The sequence below is a fragment of the Rousettus aegyptiacus genome, unplaced genomic scaffold (assembly GCF_014176215.1).
Source record: "Rousettus aegyptiacus isolate mRouAeg1 unplaced genomic scaffold, mRouAeg1.p scaffold_m13_p_8, whole genome shotgun sequence".
NCBI lineage: Eukaryota > Metazoa > Chordata > Mammalia > Chiroptera > Pteropodidae > Rousettus > Rousettus aegyptiacus.
In genome coordinates this window covers 77,693,248-77,706,301 of record NW_023416311.1, presented here as the reverse complement: position 1 = coordinate 77,706,301, position 13,054 = coordinate 77,693,248, and the positions used below count along the sequence as shown (strand labels likewise).

Genomic DNA, 13,054 nt, shown 5'->3' with positions numbered 1-13,054 from the left:
GAGTTGATGCGTCTGATATGTTTATCATTTTCCTTTTTAAATGTCTTCATGTTCATTATTCATGAATATTTTTTAACTTTGTCCTAGTTTTTGATTAGTCCATACCTCCCCCATTAAACATTTTTATGAGATCTGTGCCTGATGAAGAGTGTTGTTGACTCATCCCAGCCTTCGCTCCTTCCTGACCCCACTAAGCCTGCAAAAAGCGGGCAGTACAGAACAGGAAGCAGTCCATGGGGAAAGCCAAGGGACCATTTCTGTAAATTCCAGAAGATAAGCACTCCATGATTGAGTTGACTGCACTGGGACACCAAGTTCTTCACGCTTTTGCTCTGTGCATTTCAGGGCCAAATTAATTAGACTCAGGTACCTGAAGAAGAGGAAACAGTAACCTGTATTGTTGCCGAGTATTAATCGCTTCTGGCCACAATATTAGCATACTGGATCAATTGGCATATTGGAAAAGTACTTCTGGGGAACTTAGTACCAAATTTCAGTCTTTTATTATTCAATATACTAGAGTTCAGGAATTATATTGATTATTAATTCACAAATAATTATGTGATACCTGACTGAATGTTTTGCTTATTGAGAGGTATCATAACAAAATGTTGATTATGTATCCTGACTTTTTCTCTGCATAGTACAAAAAGGTAGTTTGATTGTTTAAAGGAAACAGCAAAATAAAATGGAGGAAAAATGAAGAAGGTAATCTACAAATTTGCAATAATTAGTCCTTAAATAAAATAGTTAGTATCTTAGTCTGTTGATGCTGCCGTAGCAAAATACCACAGACTGCGTGGCCTGAACAATAGAAATTTATTTCTCACAGTTCTGGAGAGTGGAAAGTCCAAGGTCAGGGTGCTAGCTGATTCTGTTTCTGGTGAGGACCGTCTTCCTGGCTTGTAGATGGCTGCCTTTAGAGATAGAGTATTGTAGGAACTAGCTCTCTGATGTCTCTTCTTATAAGAACACTAATCATCTTGGATCGGGGCCCTACCCTATGGCCTCATTTAACTTTTATTACCTCCTTAAAGGCCCTATCTTCAAATACAGTTACATTGGAAGTTGGAGCTTCAGCTTAATAAGTTGGGGTCGGAGATGCAAACATTCAGTCCATAATAATAACCTAAATAATTTGTCTTCGTCGTATAAACTAAAGGTGGAACAATACTGCTATATCAACTTTCAAAGAATGTCAGATCACTAAAACATTTAAAATATCTTAAAGACAAGGAAAAAAGGTTAATATATTTGGTAATATTAGAAATCTAGGATAGATTTTAGTTTGCCTAGGTAAAAAAATAAGTGATTTACCATATCATTTTCAAAGCACTTAGATAATAAATAATTCAAAAATACTAACCAAAATATAAAACAAATTTCAAATAACCTCTGTTAAAATGATCTATAATATATAATGTCCTACCCCATGCTCAGTTCAGTAACTCCTCTCACCATTTCTTCTGCACTGCATTTCTTACATTCTAAACTCTTCACAGACTGATTTTTCTCATGGAAAACAAATGCATTATGTGCTTTGAGCAGTAGTGTGTCATGGTTCATAATTCTAGAAATCATGAAAGAGATGTTACTCAGAGGTGACATGGAAACTAATTTATTAAACACTTTACAGTAACTAAACCTCAAAGTACCTAAGTGGAAAGTAGTTGAACTAACCACTGTGGTTTCCTTTCAAATTTATTTAAAGTCTGTATCGCCCTTCTTAGGGTAGCATTCAGAGAGTACACAGGGGAAGTCAGCTCTGCCACCGTGCCTGTCAAAACTTACTAAGAAATGAATTTTGACAGCTTAAATGTAATTTTGCTTTTAAAATTGGTCTTTTGGAGCCCAAAATGTGGTAGATTTCCAGCTACTTTAGATTTTTTTTTTCTTTTGCCTACGGTGAGTATCAAATGGGTAACTACTCTTTTATTATTAATCACTTTCTGAGAATTAATATTTATTTCTACTTTTAGAAGCAACAATGTTTAAAGTCTTTATATAGGGATTTGTGGTTCAGAATCCCCCCCAACACCATCCCCTGAGACAGTGCGCTTGTTTTCTGGGAACCTGGCTTGTCTGTTCCCCTAAGACTGATTGGGTCCAGGAGCAGGTTCCAAAGTTAAGCTGCAGAGTCATCTGTGCATTTGAAAATCTGGATGCTCAGATATACACATGAGAGAGGATGCTTCTTGAATTCAGTGAAGTTTTATGCTTTTCTCTGAAGCAAGTTATAGTGTAAAAAGGCTCTGCCCCTTAGTTCTTAGTTCTGTGATTCTCACTTTAGTTATGGTACAGTTAGGGGATTTTTCCTGAAGTAAATGCGATATTGGATACTATACCCTGTAGAATCATTTTTGACCAAGAATTTGTATTCCTTTCTACCATGTCACTTAGATTACATTCTTAACTAGATTAGCTTGTATATGTTATAAGTTTACATAAAAATTTTAAGATATACTTTACAAGAAGTCTTAGTTCCTTTTTTAGGAATGTAAAATGTGTATGCTCTCTTCCCACAGCCGGACCATATAGTGGTTTAGGCGAAATAATCCATCGGGAGAGCGTTCCAATGCACACATTTGCCAAGTATCTCTTCACCTCTCTCCTACCTCATGATGCTGAATTGGCATACAAAATTGCACTGAGAGCAATGCGGTACGTATTCACAGCCCAGCCGGGCAGACGCAATCCAAATTCCCCACTGGGAGAAATGGCTGTTAACTGATTTCTCATTCATTCATGTTTCTTGTAGGCAGCAGAAAATCTAAAGACCTATTTATTTATATGCCTTCGACTGTCATGGTGGTGGTTGGTTCATTGGCTTGTTTGGCTTCTGTTTTAAAGTAAATGAGGAATCATATCCTTGACTGCTGTCATATTCATGCTTATGGTGGCTTTTTCCTAGTTTTTCTTGAAGCTAGAGTTCGAAAATACAGAACAATTTTAGGTCAAGTTTAACGACATGGCAGCAACAGTTAAAACCTTCCTAAATTGTTTTGAAAAACTTAGATTTTTGAAACTGGTAAATAGTATACTTGACTGCATATAATAATTGAGAGAGCCTTTCACACCTGCTATAATTTCACATTTCACCAATAGTGCAGGACAGCCATCGTATCACCTAGATACCTTTGTGCTCCACTGGAAGATGAGGGCAGATGGGACCTGTATCTGGTGTTGAAGGCATCACTGTTAGAGATCTTCCGGGACCTGCTCACCCCAACTCTGACTGCTTCCATCTCCTCGTTAGTCCTTCCTTTTCAGTAATAACAATTAGAGTATGTTGTTCTCTGCCACTGACCTTTCTGTTTTCACTTTCCTTCTTATAGTCAATTCACCAAATAATTATTTTTATCACAAATTTGTTCTAGGTGATTATTTTTTAATGAATTCAAGATTATATTCTTCAGTGTCATATGTAGCCTATTAAATTTTAAGGGCCTGAAAGGAATAGCCACCTTTCTTAGAACATGAGTTTTTTAAAAAATTTAAGCACTCCTATGGTAAAGTGTAGATTAGATGGTGAGATAGTCACCTAAAGACAAATAATAAGCACACCTAAAAGCTTGCAGTATGCTGGAAAATAATTTGATCCCATAGAAGCTTTTCATCAGATTCTTAAGTCTGCAACTGGTGTAGTTGACTCAGAAATAAATCCTTTCCTCTGTGTGTGTAGTTTATGTCTCTTAGGTAGGCCTCTTTTTTATGCAGTGATTTGGGGGAGGGAGGGTACGGCAGGGTACCTGTGTGTTAGTGTGTTTAGAGGCTGACATTCTTTATTTTGACATACTTTCCTTGGCAGCATGAAGTCTCCTTAACCATATCAGAGAAACCTTATGAAGTTCTCTCATCTATTTTTAAAATACCAAAATATAAATTTAAACTAACATAAGCAAAAGTCTGCCACTAAATTATTTCATACCACTTGGTTTGTATTTTAAAGCAAAATTTTATAAGTAAGTTTCTATTTTCTTTTTTGGAAGCTGAAATAGAAGTTGTCAGATGAAGACAGATGATCAGCTCTATACTTACTCAAATTCTAAGAATTTTGTTCATGTGTAAAGGGAAGGATGCTAATGTTATGATGCCACCAGGTGCTATTGCTATGTTTACTGTAAAGTTTAAGAGTAAAATAGAATAAGGTTTCTCTGTGGTTCTGGCTTATACGTGAAGGTATCGGTAAGGTGGAAAGGCTTGTTTGCCCTTGGTTGCTGCCTAGGCAGTTTGTTCATTTGGTTACTAGCAGGGCACAGAAGAATTGCTTTTCCACGTCTTCTCTTCTACCTATTGTTAGTTACTCCTTCAGCCAAAGGACTGTCGTGGAAGAGAAGTAGTGTGACCTAGTAGAGCATCTCAGGGCAGCCAGGGGAACGGGAAGGAAAAGAGACATGTGGCTTACTTGCCGCTTAGTCCTTCTGGAAGTAGGGGCAGAGTTGCTGAGGAAGGTTGTTTTCAGCACTCATTTTCTCATTTTTCCAGGGTTGTTGACTAGTCTCCTCTATAGCAACTCTGGAAAGATCTGCCTTTGAGTACAGTTTTTTTAAAAAAAAAAAAAGGTAAATAGCAACTCCACCAAATTCTTCTTACTCGATTACCTGCATTGTCACCCTCCAATGCTAACATCTCTTTGCCCCTAGATAAAAGGAGCAGAATGAGACATTTTGCTTACTAGAGCAGTAACTGCTCTAGGGTGGGGCCCCAAAGCCAGCATCACACCCTGATCCTGCTAACTCCCGTTGGTCCCCAGCACTTATTCCATAGTTTCTAACACTGGTATACTTGAATGAAGGTCAGTGTTTTGATGATTCTAAAGGAATTGTTGCAGTTATAGCTACTCTACTAATCTCTTTTGATACTTAAAATTTGGAAGAGATCACTAAGCATGTGCTTTGTTTTTAATAATTGTTCTTTATTTGTCAACGTATTTTTATGCAAAGATTGATTGAAATGAGAAATCACACTAAATTTATGCAAGACTGTCAAGGGACAAATACTTGGATCATTTGCATTCATCATCTCTGATATGATTGATAGAACATATTCTAACTACAAATTCCTGAAGTAATAAGGAACTAATTCTTTAGAAAGTATGAATAATGAAAAGGAAATCATTTTTGTTTTACTTCCCCCCTTATTTTTTGTTTTAATAAGTTAAGCTTATGCATATCAGCTATCCACTGCTGTAATCTCAGTCTTAATATTCTTTTCACTATCAGTTTTCCATTGATTCTTATTGTTTAAAGAGTGATAAGATTAAAAAAATTTTAAGTAGGTAAATATCAAGACTGTGTTTCAAACTTCTTTATTGTTACATATCTTAATTTCCTTGAACATGGCAATTTTCTGAATGATGTTAAAGAAAGGGGAATCTCTTAGGTTTGAGTAATGAGCAATTAACAAGGTGACTTTGGCGTCCAGACAGCAGAGTATAGCTGTTGTACCAGCTCTTCCTGCACCGAGGACCTGAACGGTTTCTCCTATCATCTACCCACTCCTCTGGCTTCTGGTCAGTCCCTGTGGCCAAGGTGATGAACAAGTAATAACTAGGAGCCACTTGCCTTGTCTTCTCATTATAGGTTACTAGTATTGGAATCTACTGCTCCAACGGGAGACCTCACCCGCCCACACCACATTGCATCAGTTGTTCCCAACCGATACCCTCGATGGTTCACTCTAAGCCACATAGAATCCCAGCAGTGTGAGCTGGCATCCACCATGCTAACTGCAGCCAAAGGTACTGAATTGTCCTAAGGCCTCATGATTATTTTATTAGTTTGTCTTTTTTTTTTAAGGGTCATTCATATTTGCGTTGAAATTCTCACTAGTGGTACTAATATTAAGTTGTAGGGAAACTTTTCTTTAGATGTTAGCTTGTGAGGCAAAACTTGTTACTCATTTGAGCCTGACATTTTCCTCATTTAACTGCATCATTAAACTTTGGGTGGGCGGAGTTCAAATTTAGTTACCCTGCCATGTTGAGATTCAGAAGCAGATTAAAAAGTTAGGTTACATTTTTCTTTTCTCCCTGAAATATTCATCAAAAAATATTTAAATAGACACTGGAAGAGCTATTTGCTATCTCGTGTTGGTTCTGGGTCACATGTTCTTTTAGTCATTGAGGGCGTTCTTGGTGTTTCTTTATTGTGAAGCCTAGATTCATAGACATTGTAATATATCTGTGCCTTCTGTAAACATTTCAGGTAAATTTACTTGTGTTTTATGTTTTGTTTCCTTTTAAACTTGTGTGTATGCGCACGCGCGTGCAAGTTTGCCCGTGCACATGATTTTTTTTTTGCTTTGATTTGGTTTGGGTTTCTCTTTGTGGCAGGCGATGTTCGGAGGCTGGAAACAGTATTAGAATCCATCCAGAAAAACATTCACTCCTCATCCCACATCTTCAAGCTTGCCCAAGATGCATTTAAAATAGCAACTCTCATGGACAGTTTGCCAGACATCACTCTTTTGAAAGTGTCTCTGGAGCTGGGTCTGCAGGTACGTGACTGGCAGTGGTCTTTTGTGGGGTACCAAAGACTGCTAAATAAAGACACCATTTTAGGGTTTTTTCTGTTTCTTTGGATTGTTTAGTGCTGGTAAATGATTCATTGTTGCGCAAGCCTGTTAGACTTTCAGGAGAGCACTGTGCTTTGGAGCTGTGGTCAGTCCCAGCTGCACCAGACTGCTGCCTGCAGTGCAGGGACTGTACATTTAGAACCCCTGATTCTGTCTTCCAATGAAAAAATTGTTTTCTGAATTATATAGCCTTAATGTCACTGTTTCTTCTTTAATGAATGGAGAAGAATTATTGCTTGCAAGAGACTTAAATAAAGCTATCATGAATAATAAAGATTCTGTTGTTATGGTTAAATGTTTAGAGGAAGTATGAATTTTTATCGATGTTTGCATTTTCATAATAGGTGGGCGGTTCTAGCTCCTTTTTATAACCCTGAGAAAATTAGGATAAGAGCAGTAATTGGGCCAGGGTCCAGTTTCAGCTTTCAGCAGGCCTGCTTAAACATATTACCAAGTACATTTTGAATTAGTCGTGCAGATAGACGTTTGCTTCCTTATAGTTTCTGAAAGGATTACTGTAGTATAAACCAGGAACTGAAAAGTTTATATTTCTACTTTTGTTGGGGAATCTCTATTTACATTTGTTTCTCTACCCCTACACCCGTAAAAGGCAGTGAAAGAAATTGTTATCCTCTAATTACCTAAAGTATGAAGAATAGAATGCTCTAATTAGATGATTAATCTGGTTTTCTAGTTATGGATTCTCCTTAACAGTGATTACTAAGTTTAAAGAGTCTCTGGCCATGCTACCCTGAACAAGCCTGATCCCATCTGATCTCGGAAGCTAAGCAGGGTCGGGCCTGGTTAGTACTTGGATGGGAGACCACCTAGGAAGACTAGGTGCTGTAGGCATAAAAAATAAGGGATTGTAAACTGACAGGGTCCTTGCAATCTGTGAGGTCAACTAAGGGTTGCCTCACCTAAAACAACAACAAAAAAAAAAAGTTTAGAGAATTAGGTTATAGGAAAATGCACTTACTGCATATAATACTGTATAAGCAGAGGGAATATACAATGATATTTTAGAAGTTTCTTTTTTAAAAAAAATAATGATTATTTGGCTTATTTTTGTTATTTGCCTTTAAAGGTGTGATGCAGAAAAAAATCATTAACAAGTTTTCTGGTTATTTGGAATTCTGGCAGATTTTTTGGATAAATGGCAGATTGCTGAGAGCATACTCCCTGCCTTATTCCTTCCAGGACCCAGGAAGGAATCCCACAGGGCCTTTCCCAGGCTTTGGGAGTTACAGTCCTAGAGTTTCTGAATCTTAAAGAATGGGGGAAGCAGGAAGAAATAGATAATTTTATCGTGAGATCTCCTATTAGAAAGTAAAAAACAAAATCAAGTCACTAATGATGCCAAAGATGATTTCTTTCTATAGACCTGGGGTTATCCTTGTTATTATCAGAAAAGAGCGACCAGAAACTGAAAGAATAATGAAAACAATTATTTTAAAATATCTCTTGGCCATCTGAGGGTTCCTGGTCAGAATTAGTTTAGAGGGGCCTCAGAAATCCAGAACTATGGAATGTTAGAGCTGGGGAGAAGAGGGCATGGACTGTGTCTGATGCTCCAGTCCAGGCCTCTGATTTGCAGATGAGAAAAGTAATTGATCAAGTGACTTGCCCAGGATGCTACATCTGCTCAGTCGGCCCATCAGGTGTAGAACGTGGACCTCCTGCTTCTCAGGCCGGGGCAAGGCCAGTTAGGGGAGCCATGGACAAACCCTAATTCATATGCAGAGCTCTACTCTAAATATGGCTCTCCATCCTCCTGCTAGTAGGGAGTGTGCCTAGTAGTTTATACCTTAGGATGACTTGTTTTCTATTTCCACTGTCTTGGGATACTCTTCCAAAACATTTTGTTATCCTTTCCTTATAGGTTATGCGAATGACACTGTCAACCTTAAATTGGCGACGGCGGGAGATGGTGAGGTGGCTGGTAACATGTGCTACTGAAGTGGGTAGGTAAATTCTGGAGAAAGAGCTTTCCTCGGGGCCTCCTGTCAGGTTCGCCTCCTCGTTTACAGATATGAGAATGTTTCACTCTTCCACCCTGACTTCTCCATGACTCCTGCCTTTTCCAGCAACCTACAAGGAAGGGCTCCCTTCCTTCCATCCTTCAGTCATACACACTTCCCAACTACCAGATACGTGGGCTCCAAACCTTATCAAAATGCAGTCAGTCAGTGAGTACTTTTTACCCAACTCTGTCGTCATGCAGGTGATTTTAGTGACTTTTTGTGATAATCATTTTATAGTTTTATATTAAGGGATTCCACTGTGAACCCTTGGTGGGTTGGAGCCCACCTTTGAAACTAACTTGAGATTGTGGGTTAGTGGCTCAGTCCATTTTAATGGAAATAATACAATATAATGTTTTCATCATCATCTGAGGGCATACGTGATGATATCCAGCAGAGAAATGACCACTGGCTGTGGTGTAGGTGAGCTTTCGGACACGTGAGAAATTGTAGCTGGCCGTGGGGAGACCGCCTGGCTGCCCATAAGCTGTTACTTGTGACCTTTGAGCCAACTATTGGCCTCTGCAGTAGTAAATCAGTACTAAAGGAAACTATTCCCAGCAGGAATGGCAGCACAAGCAAAATGGTGGCTGTTTAAAATAAATGATAGTTAATTTGTCTTTCTTTTTACCTGTTTGCATCAGGAAAGGATAAACACCTTTTGCTAAGAAGACACTGCCACCTCAGTATTTAGATACTGACACAGAAAATACTGTTAAATCATTCCTGTTATATCATTAATCTGCAGTGGTTTATCATTTTGGGAAAAGAGAAATTTGTCTCAATATAAAAATTAGTTTAGTTTATTCAAATGATGCTTTAGTGAAGCAACACAAAGATAATACCAAGATGAACTGCCATACAACTCGCCTGCTCTGCACGGGGATGTATGCCTGATTGCTCTGCGGTTCAGGTTTTCCCTCATCTGAGGCATGTTGGGTCTCCACTTAAATGGTTATTTTAAAGACCCTGTCATCCATTTCCAGCATCTGAGTCATCTGTAGGTCTGCTTCTGTTGACTTTTCTCTCTTGGTTATGTGTTGCATTTTCCTGCTTCCTTGTGTGTCTTAATCATTTTATATCTTTTGCACTTTAAACTTATACACAAACACAGACACTACATAAAAACTCCCTGTTTTGCTGAGGTTTGTCATTTTTCAGGCTCAAATGCTGTGGTGGGTAACTGACGGGAGGCCCCAGTGAACTAGAACTCATTAGCAAAAAACCATTGTCTGAAATGGCAAGCAGCACAGTGCAAATACCAGCTACTGAAAGGATTAGTTCTTTATTACAGGAAGTTCATGTTCCTTTCAGGCATTTCACTGAATAACAGTCTATAATAACCTTATTTTAAAGGGTCCCTCCCGGGCACATTACCTTACAGGATTTTCTGGCCTAGCTCCTGTCCTGTGATGGTTAACAACATAAACATTGATGGTAAAGTGGAAATAAGGCCGCCTCCTTGTCATTAATAGGGCTCATCTGTGTTCCTCGCAGGTGTTTATGCCCTGGACAGCATCATGCAGAGCTGGTTTACGCTCTTCACTCCCACTGAGGCCACAAGTATAGTTGCAACCACCGTGATGTCCAACAGCACCATTGTCCGCCTCCACCTGGACTGCCATCAGCAGGAAAAGCTGGCCAGCAGTGCCCGGACACTCGCGTTGCAGTGCGCCATGAAGGACCCTCAGAACTGTGCCCTCTCTGCGCTGACCCTGTGTGAAAAGGATCACATAGCTTTTGAGACGGCGTACCAAATTGTTCTCGACGCTGCTACAACTGGCATGAGCTACACCCAGCTCTTTACGATAGCACGGTACATGGAGCACCGTGGGTACCCCATGAGGGCCTACAAACTGGCCACCCTGGCCATGACCCATCTCAACCTGAGCTACAATCAGGACACACACCCTGCCATTAATGACGTTTTGTGGGCCTGTGCGCTCAGCCACTCCCTTGGTAAAAATGAGCTTGCAGCTATAATACCTCTGGTGGTCAAGAGTGTCAAGTGTGCAACGGTACTGTCAGACATTTTGCGCAGATGCACTCTGACCACTCCTGGCATGGTGGGACTTCATGGAAGGAGGAACTCTGGTAAGCTCATGTCACTGGACAAAGCCCCCTTGAGGCAGCTCTTGGATGCCACAATTGGGGCCTACATCAACACAACGCACTCACGGCTCACACACATCAGTCCTCGGCACTATAGTGAGTTTATAGAGTTCCTCAGCAAGGCCCGAGAGACCTTCTTAATGGCGCATGATGGACACATTCAGTTTACACAGTTCATTGACAACCTGAAACAAATCTACAAAGGCAAAAAGAAACTGATGATGTTGGTTCGGGAGAGGTTTGGTTGATAGAACTTGTATGAATGGGGGTGGGGGGTGGGAATGGGAGGGTTGGTTTGTTTTTACTTGAGCCTGCCTTTGTACCCTTTTTAACTTAAAGAACAGAGCCACACCGGTATTATATGTGTATAGTTATATTGCGTTTGCAGACTAAATTGTCATGTTGTGAAAGTTTGTGTGTTTTAATTTTCTTCCCTTTTTCTTCTTATTTTCCTTTTCTTTTATTATATTTTTTAATTTTTTTTTCTTTTTTTTTTTTTGGTTTTGTATGAGAGAGAGGTTAAAAAGGTTTGGTTTACACTGAGTATATGTTGTCAAGTGGCAAAAGTCCACATAGCTCTCCTGTTTTCTGTATACGTTCACAGCCTCAAAAAAAAATAATTGAAATGGCTTTAAAAACCAAACAAAACACCTCCATCCTGTGATAAGTACCTCGAATGGATTCAGCTTTACTCCTTTGTAACTCATCTTTACATTTTCAGCATATTTAAACAAACCAACAAAATGAAATACTAATAGTTAAAAGGCTGACCCACGTGGCTTTGCAGTGCTGTTCGTCCAGAAGCATGGCACACAATGCTTGTGCATGTGGAAACTTAGCGACTGTCAACATACATTCTCAGGGATTTATCAAAAAAAAAAATTAAAAAAAGAATGAGAGCATTTATTGTACTGTATATATATTATAGTATATGTCTGAATATTGAAAATATAACATTAACTAATTTATAAAAAAATATTCTATGTAATGCAAAATACTTGAAGCTGCAGTAGCTTGGTTTTAAACAAAAACAAAAAAACTGAGAGAAAACCTATCAGAAGGACTAAAAGTGCGCCTTGCTTCAGGGTTGGCTCAGGCGGTGAACTTCATGCTGGGCATCTGTGCAGAGCCACCTTTTGGATCGCATGGTTGGACTGAGATCTATTGGGAGAAATTATATATGTATATATATTCATACAACTTATGTATACATATATATGAATACACACAGACACAAGACACACACACACACCAACAACAACAACCACTACACCACACATGCTTGTAACAGGCACTAGAAGAAAGAGGGACAACAAAATACACAGCCAGAGCAGCAAGCCTTAGCATTAAGAATATACAGTATGCCGGAATTGGGGTTCGTGCCTCCTAGCCTAGGAAACTTAAAAGAAGTAACCTTTTGACACAAAACGCAAAATGTTTTCCACAACAATTGACATATGATACATAACGCCTTTGCAGTGAGCTAATAATAAGCTAACCTTTGTGCACAAATAACATTATATATATTATATGTCTATTCTGCATAGGTATTTTGACTTTGTGCAGGACAGAAAGTTGTGTAGGTATGACTGTTCTACTTTTCAGTTTTCTTTCTCTTTTTTTTTTAAATATATTTTATTTTCTCTAGAATTACTCAAAACAAAAGCAGCCTTCTATCTTGCCTTGTCTTAATGCTTTAAAATAACCAAACTGGAGATCTAACTACCAAACTGTTCATTATATTATTAAATACCAACTTTGGTTACAGTATAGTGTCTTTACTTTAGCTGATGGTTCTGTAACCTTGTGCTTTTTAAAGCAATTTTTATGTTTTGGTGCAAAAGTTGTCCAGTGTCTCTTGTTCCCTTCATTAGAGAACATGCTAGAGGTATGTTTGTAGGTATTTTTGTTTAGAAGAACTATTTCATGCGCTCCATTTTATTTATTATAATAGGTAAAAAGAAAAAAAAAAGGTTGTACTTCATCACCCATGTAAACATGCTCATGAAGTTGAAAGTAATTAAGATTTGATACACTGATATCAATTTATTTATGTAACTAAATCACTGTTTTATAAACTTGTTAATGATCAACAATTTTTTGTTTTGATTAAAATTAGTTTTTTGAAAGTTGATTCTGCCTCCTTTATGGTATATCTCTTATTACGTTTGAATTCAGTGATTAGACCTGGGTTTTTACTACCATCTCCAAGTGTTTAACATTATAGTCATTCATCTAGTAAATACTTAACAGTGAACAAAACTAGACACTGGAGCTTACTGTCTGCTTAGTGGAGAAGATAGACATTTATCAGATAATCACAAAGATGAAATATAAGACAG

At 38.4% G+C, this 13,054-nt stretch overlaps 1 protein-coding gene and 1 pseudogene across 1 annotated transcript in view; both read left to right on the top strand.

Annotated features, from left to right (window-relative positions):
• Positions 1–12,846, top strand: part of ZSWIM6 (zinc finger SWIM-type containing 6) — a 167,372-nt gene extending 154,526 nt beyond the window's left edge. Inside the window, exons 10-14 of the mRNA XM_016137048.2 lie at positions 2,526–2,661; positions 5,583–5,740; positions 6,335–6,498; positions 8,459–8,540; positions 10,098–12,846. Of these exons, the coding sequence (XP_015992534.2) occupies positions 2,526–2,661; positions 5,583–5,740; positions 6,335–6,498; positions 8,459–8,540; positions 10,098–10,960 (1,403 nt within the window). The 3' untranslated portion in view covers positions 10,961–12,846. The remainder of the gene's footprint in view (positions 1–2,525; positions 2,662–5,582; positions 5,741–6,334; positions 6,499–8,458; positions 8,541–10,097) is intronic.
• On the top strand, positions 7,310–7,428 carry LOC118607021 (annotated as a pseudogene).
• Positions 12,847–13,054: the final 208 nt, after the last annotated feature.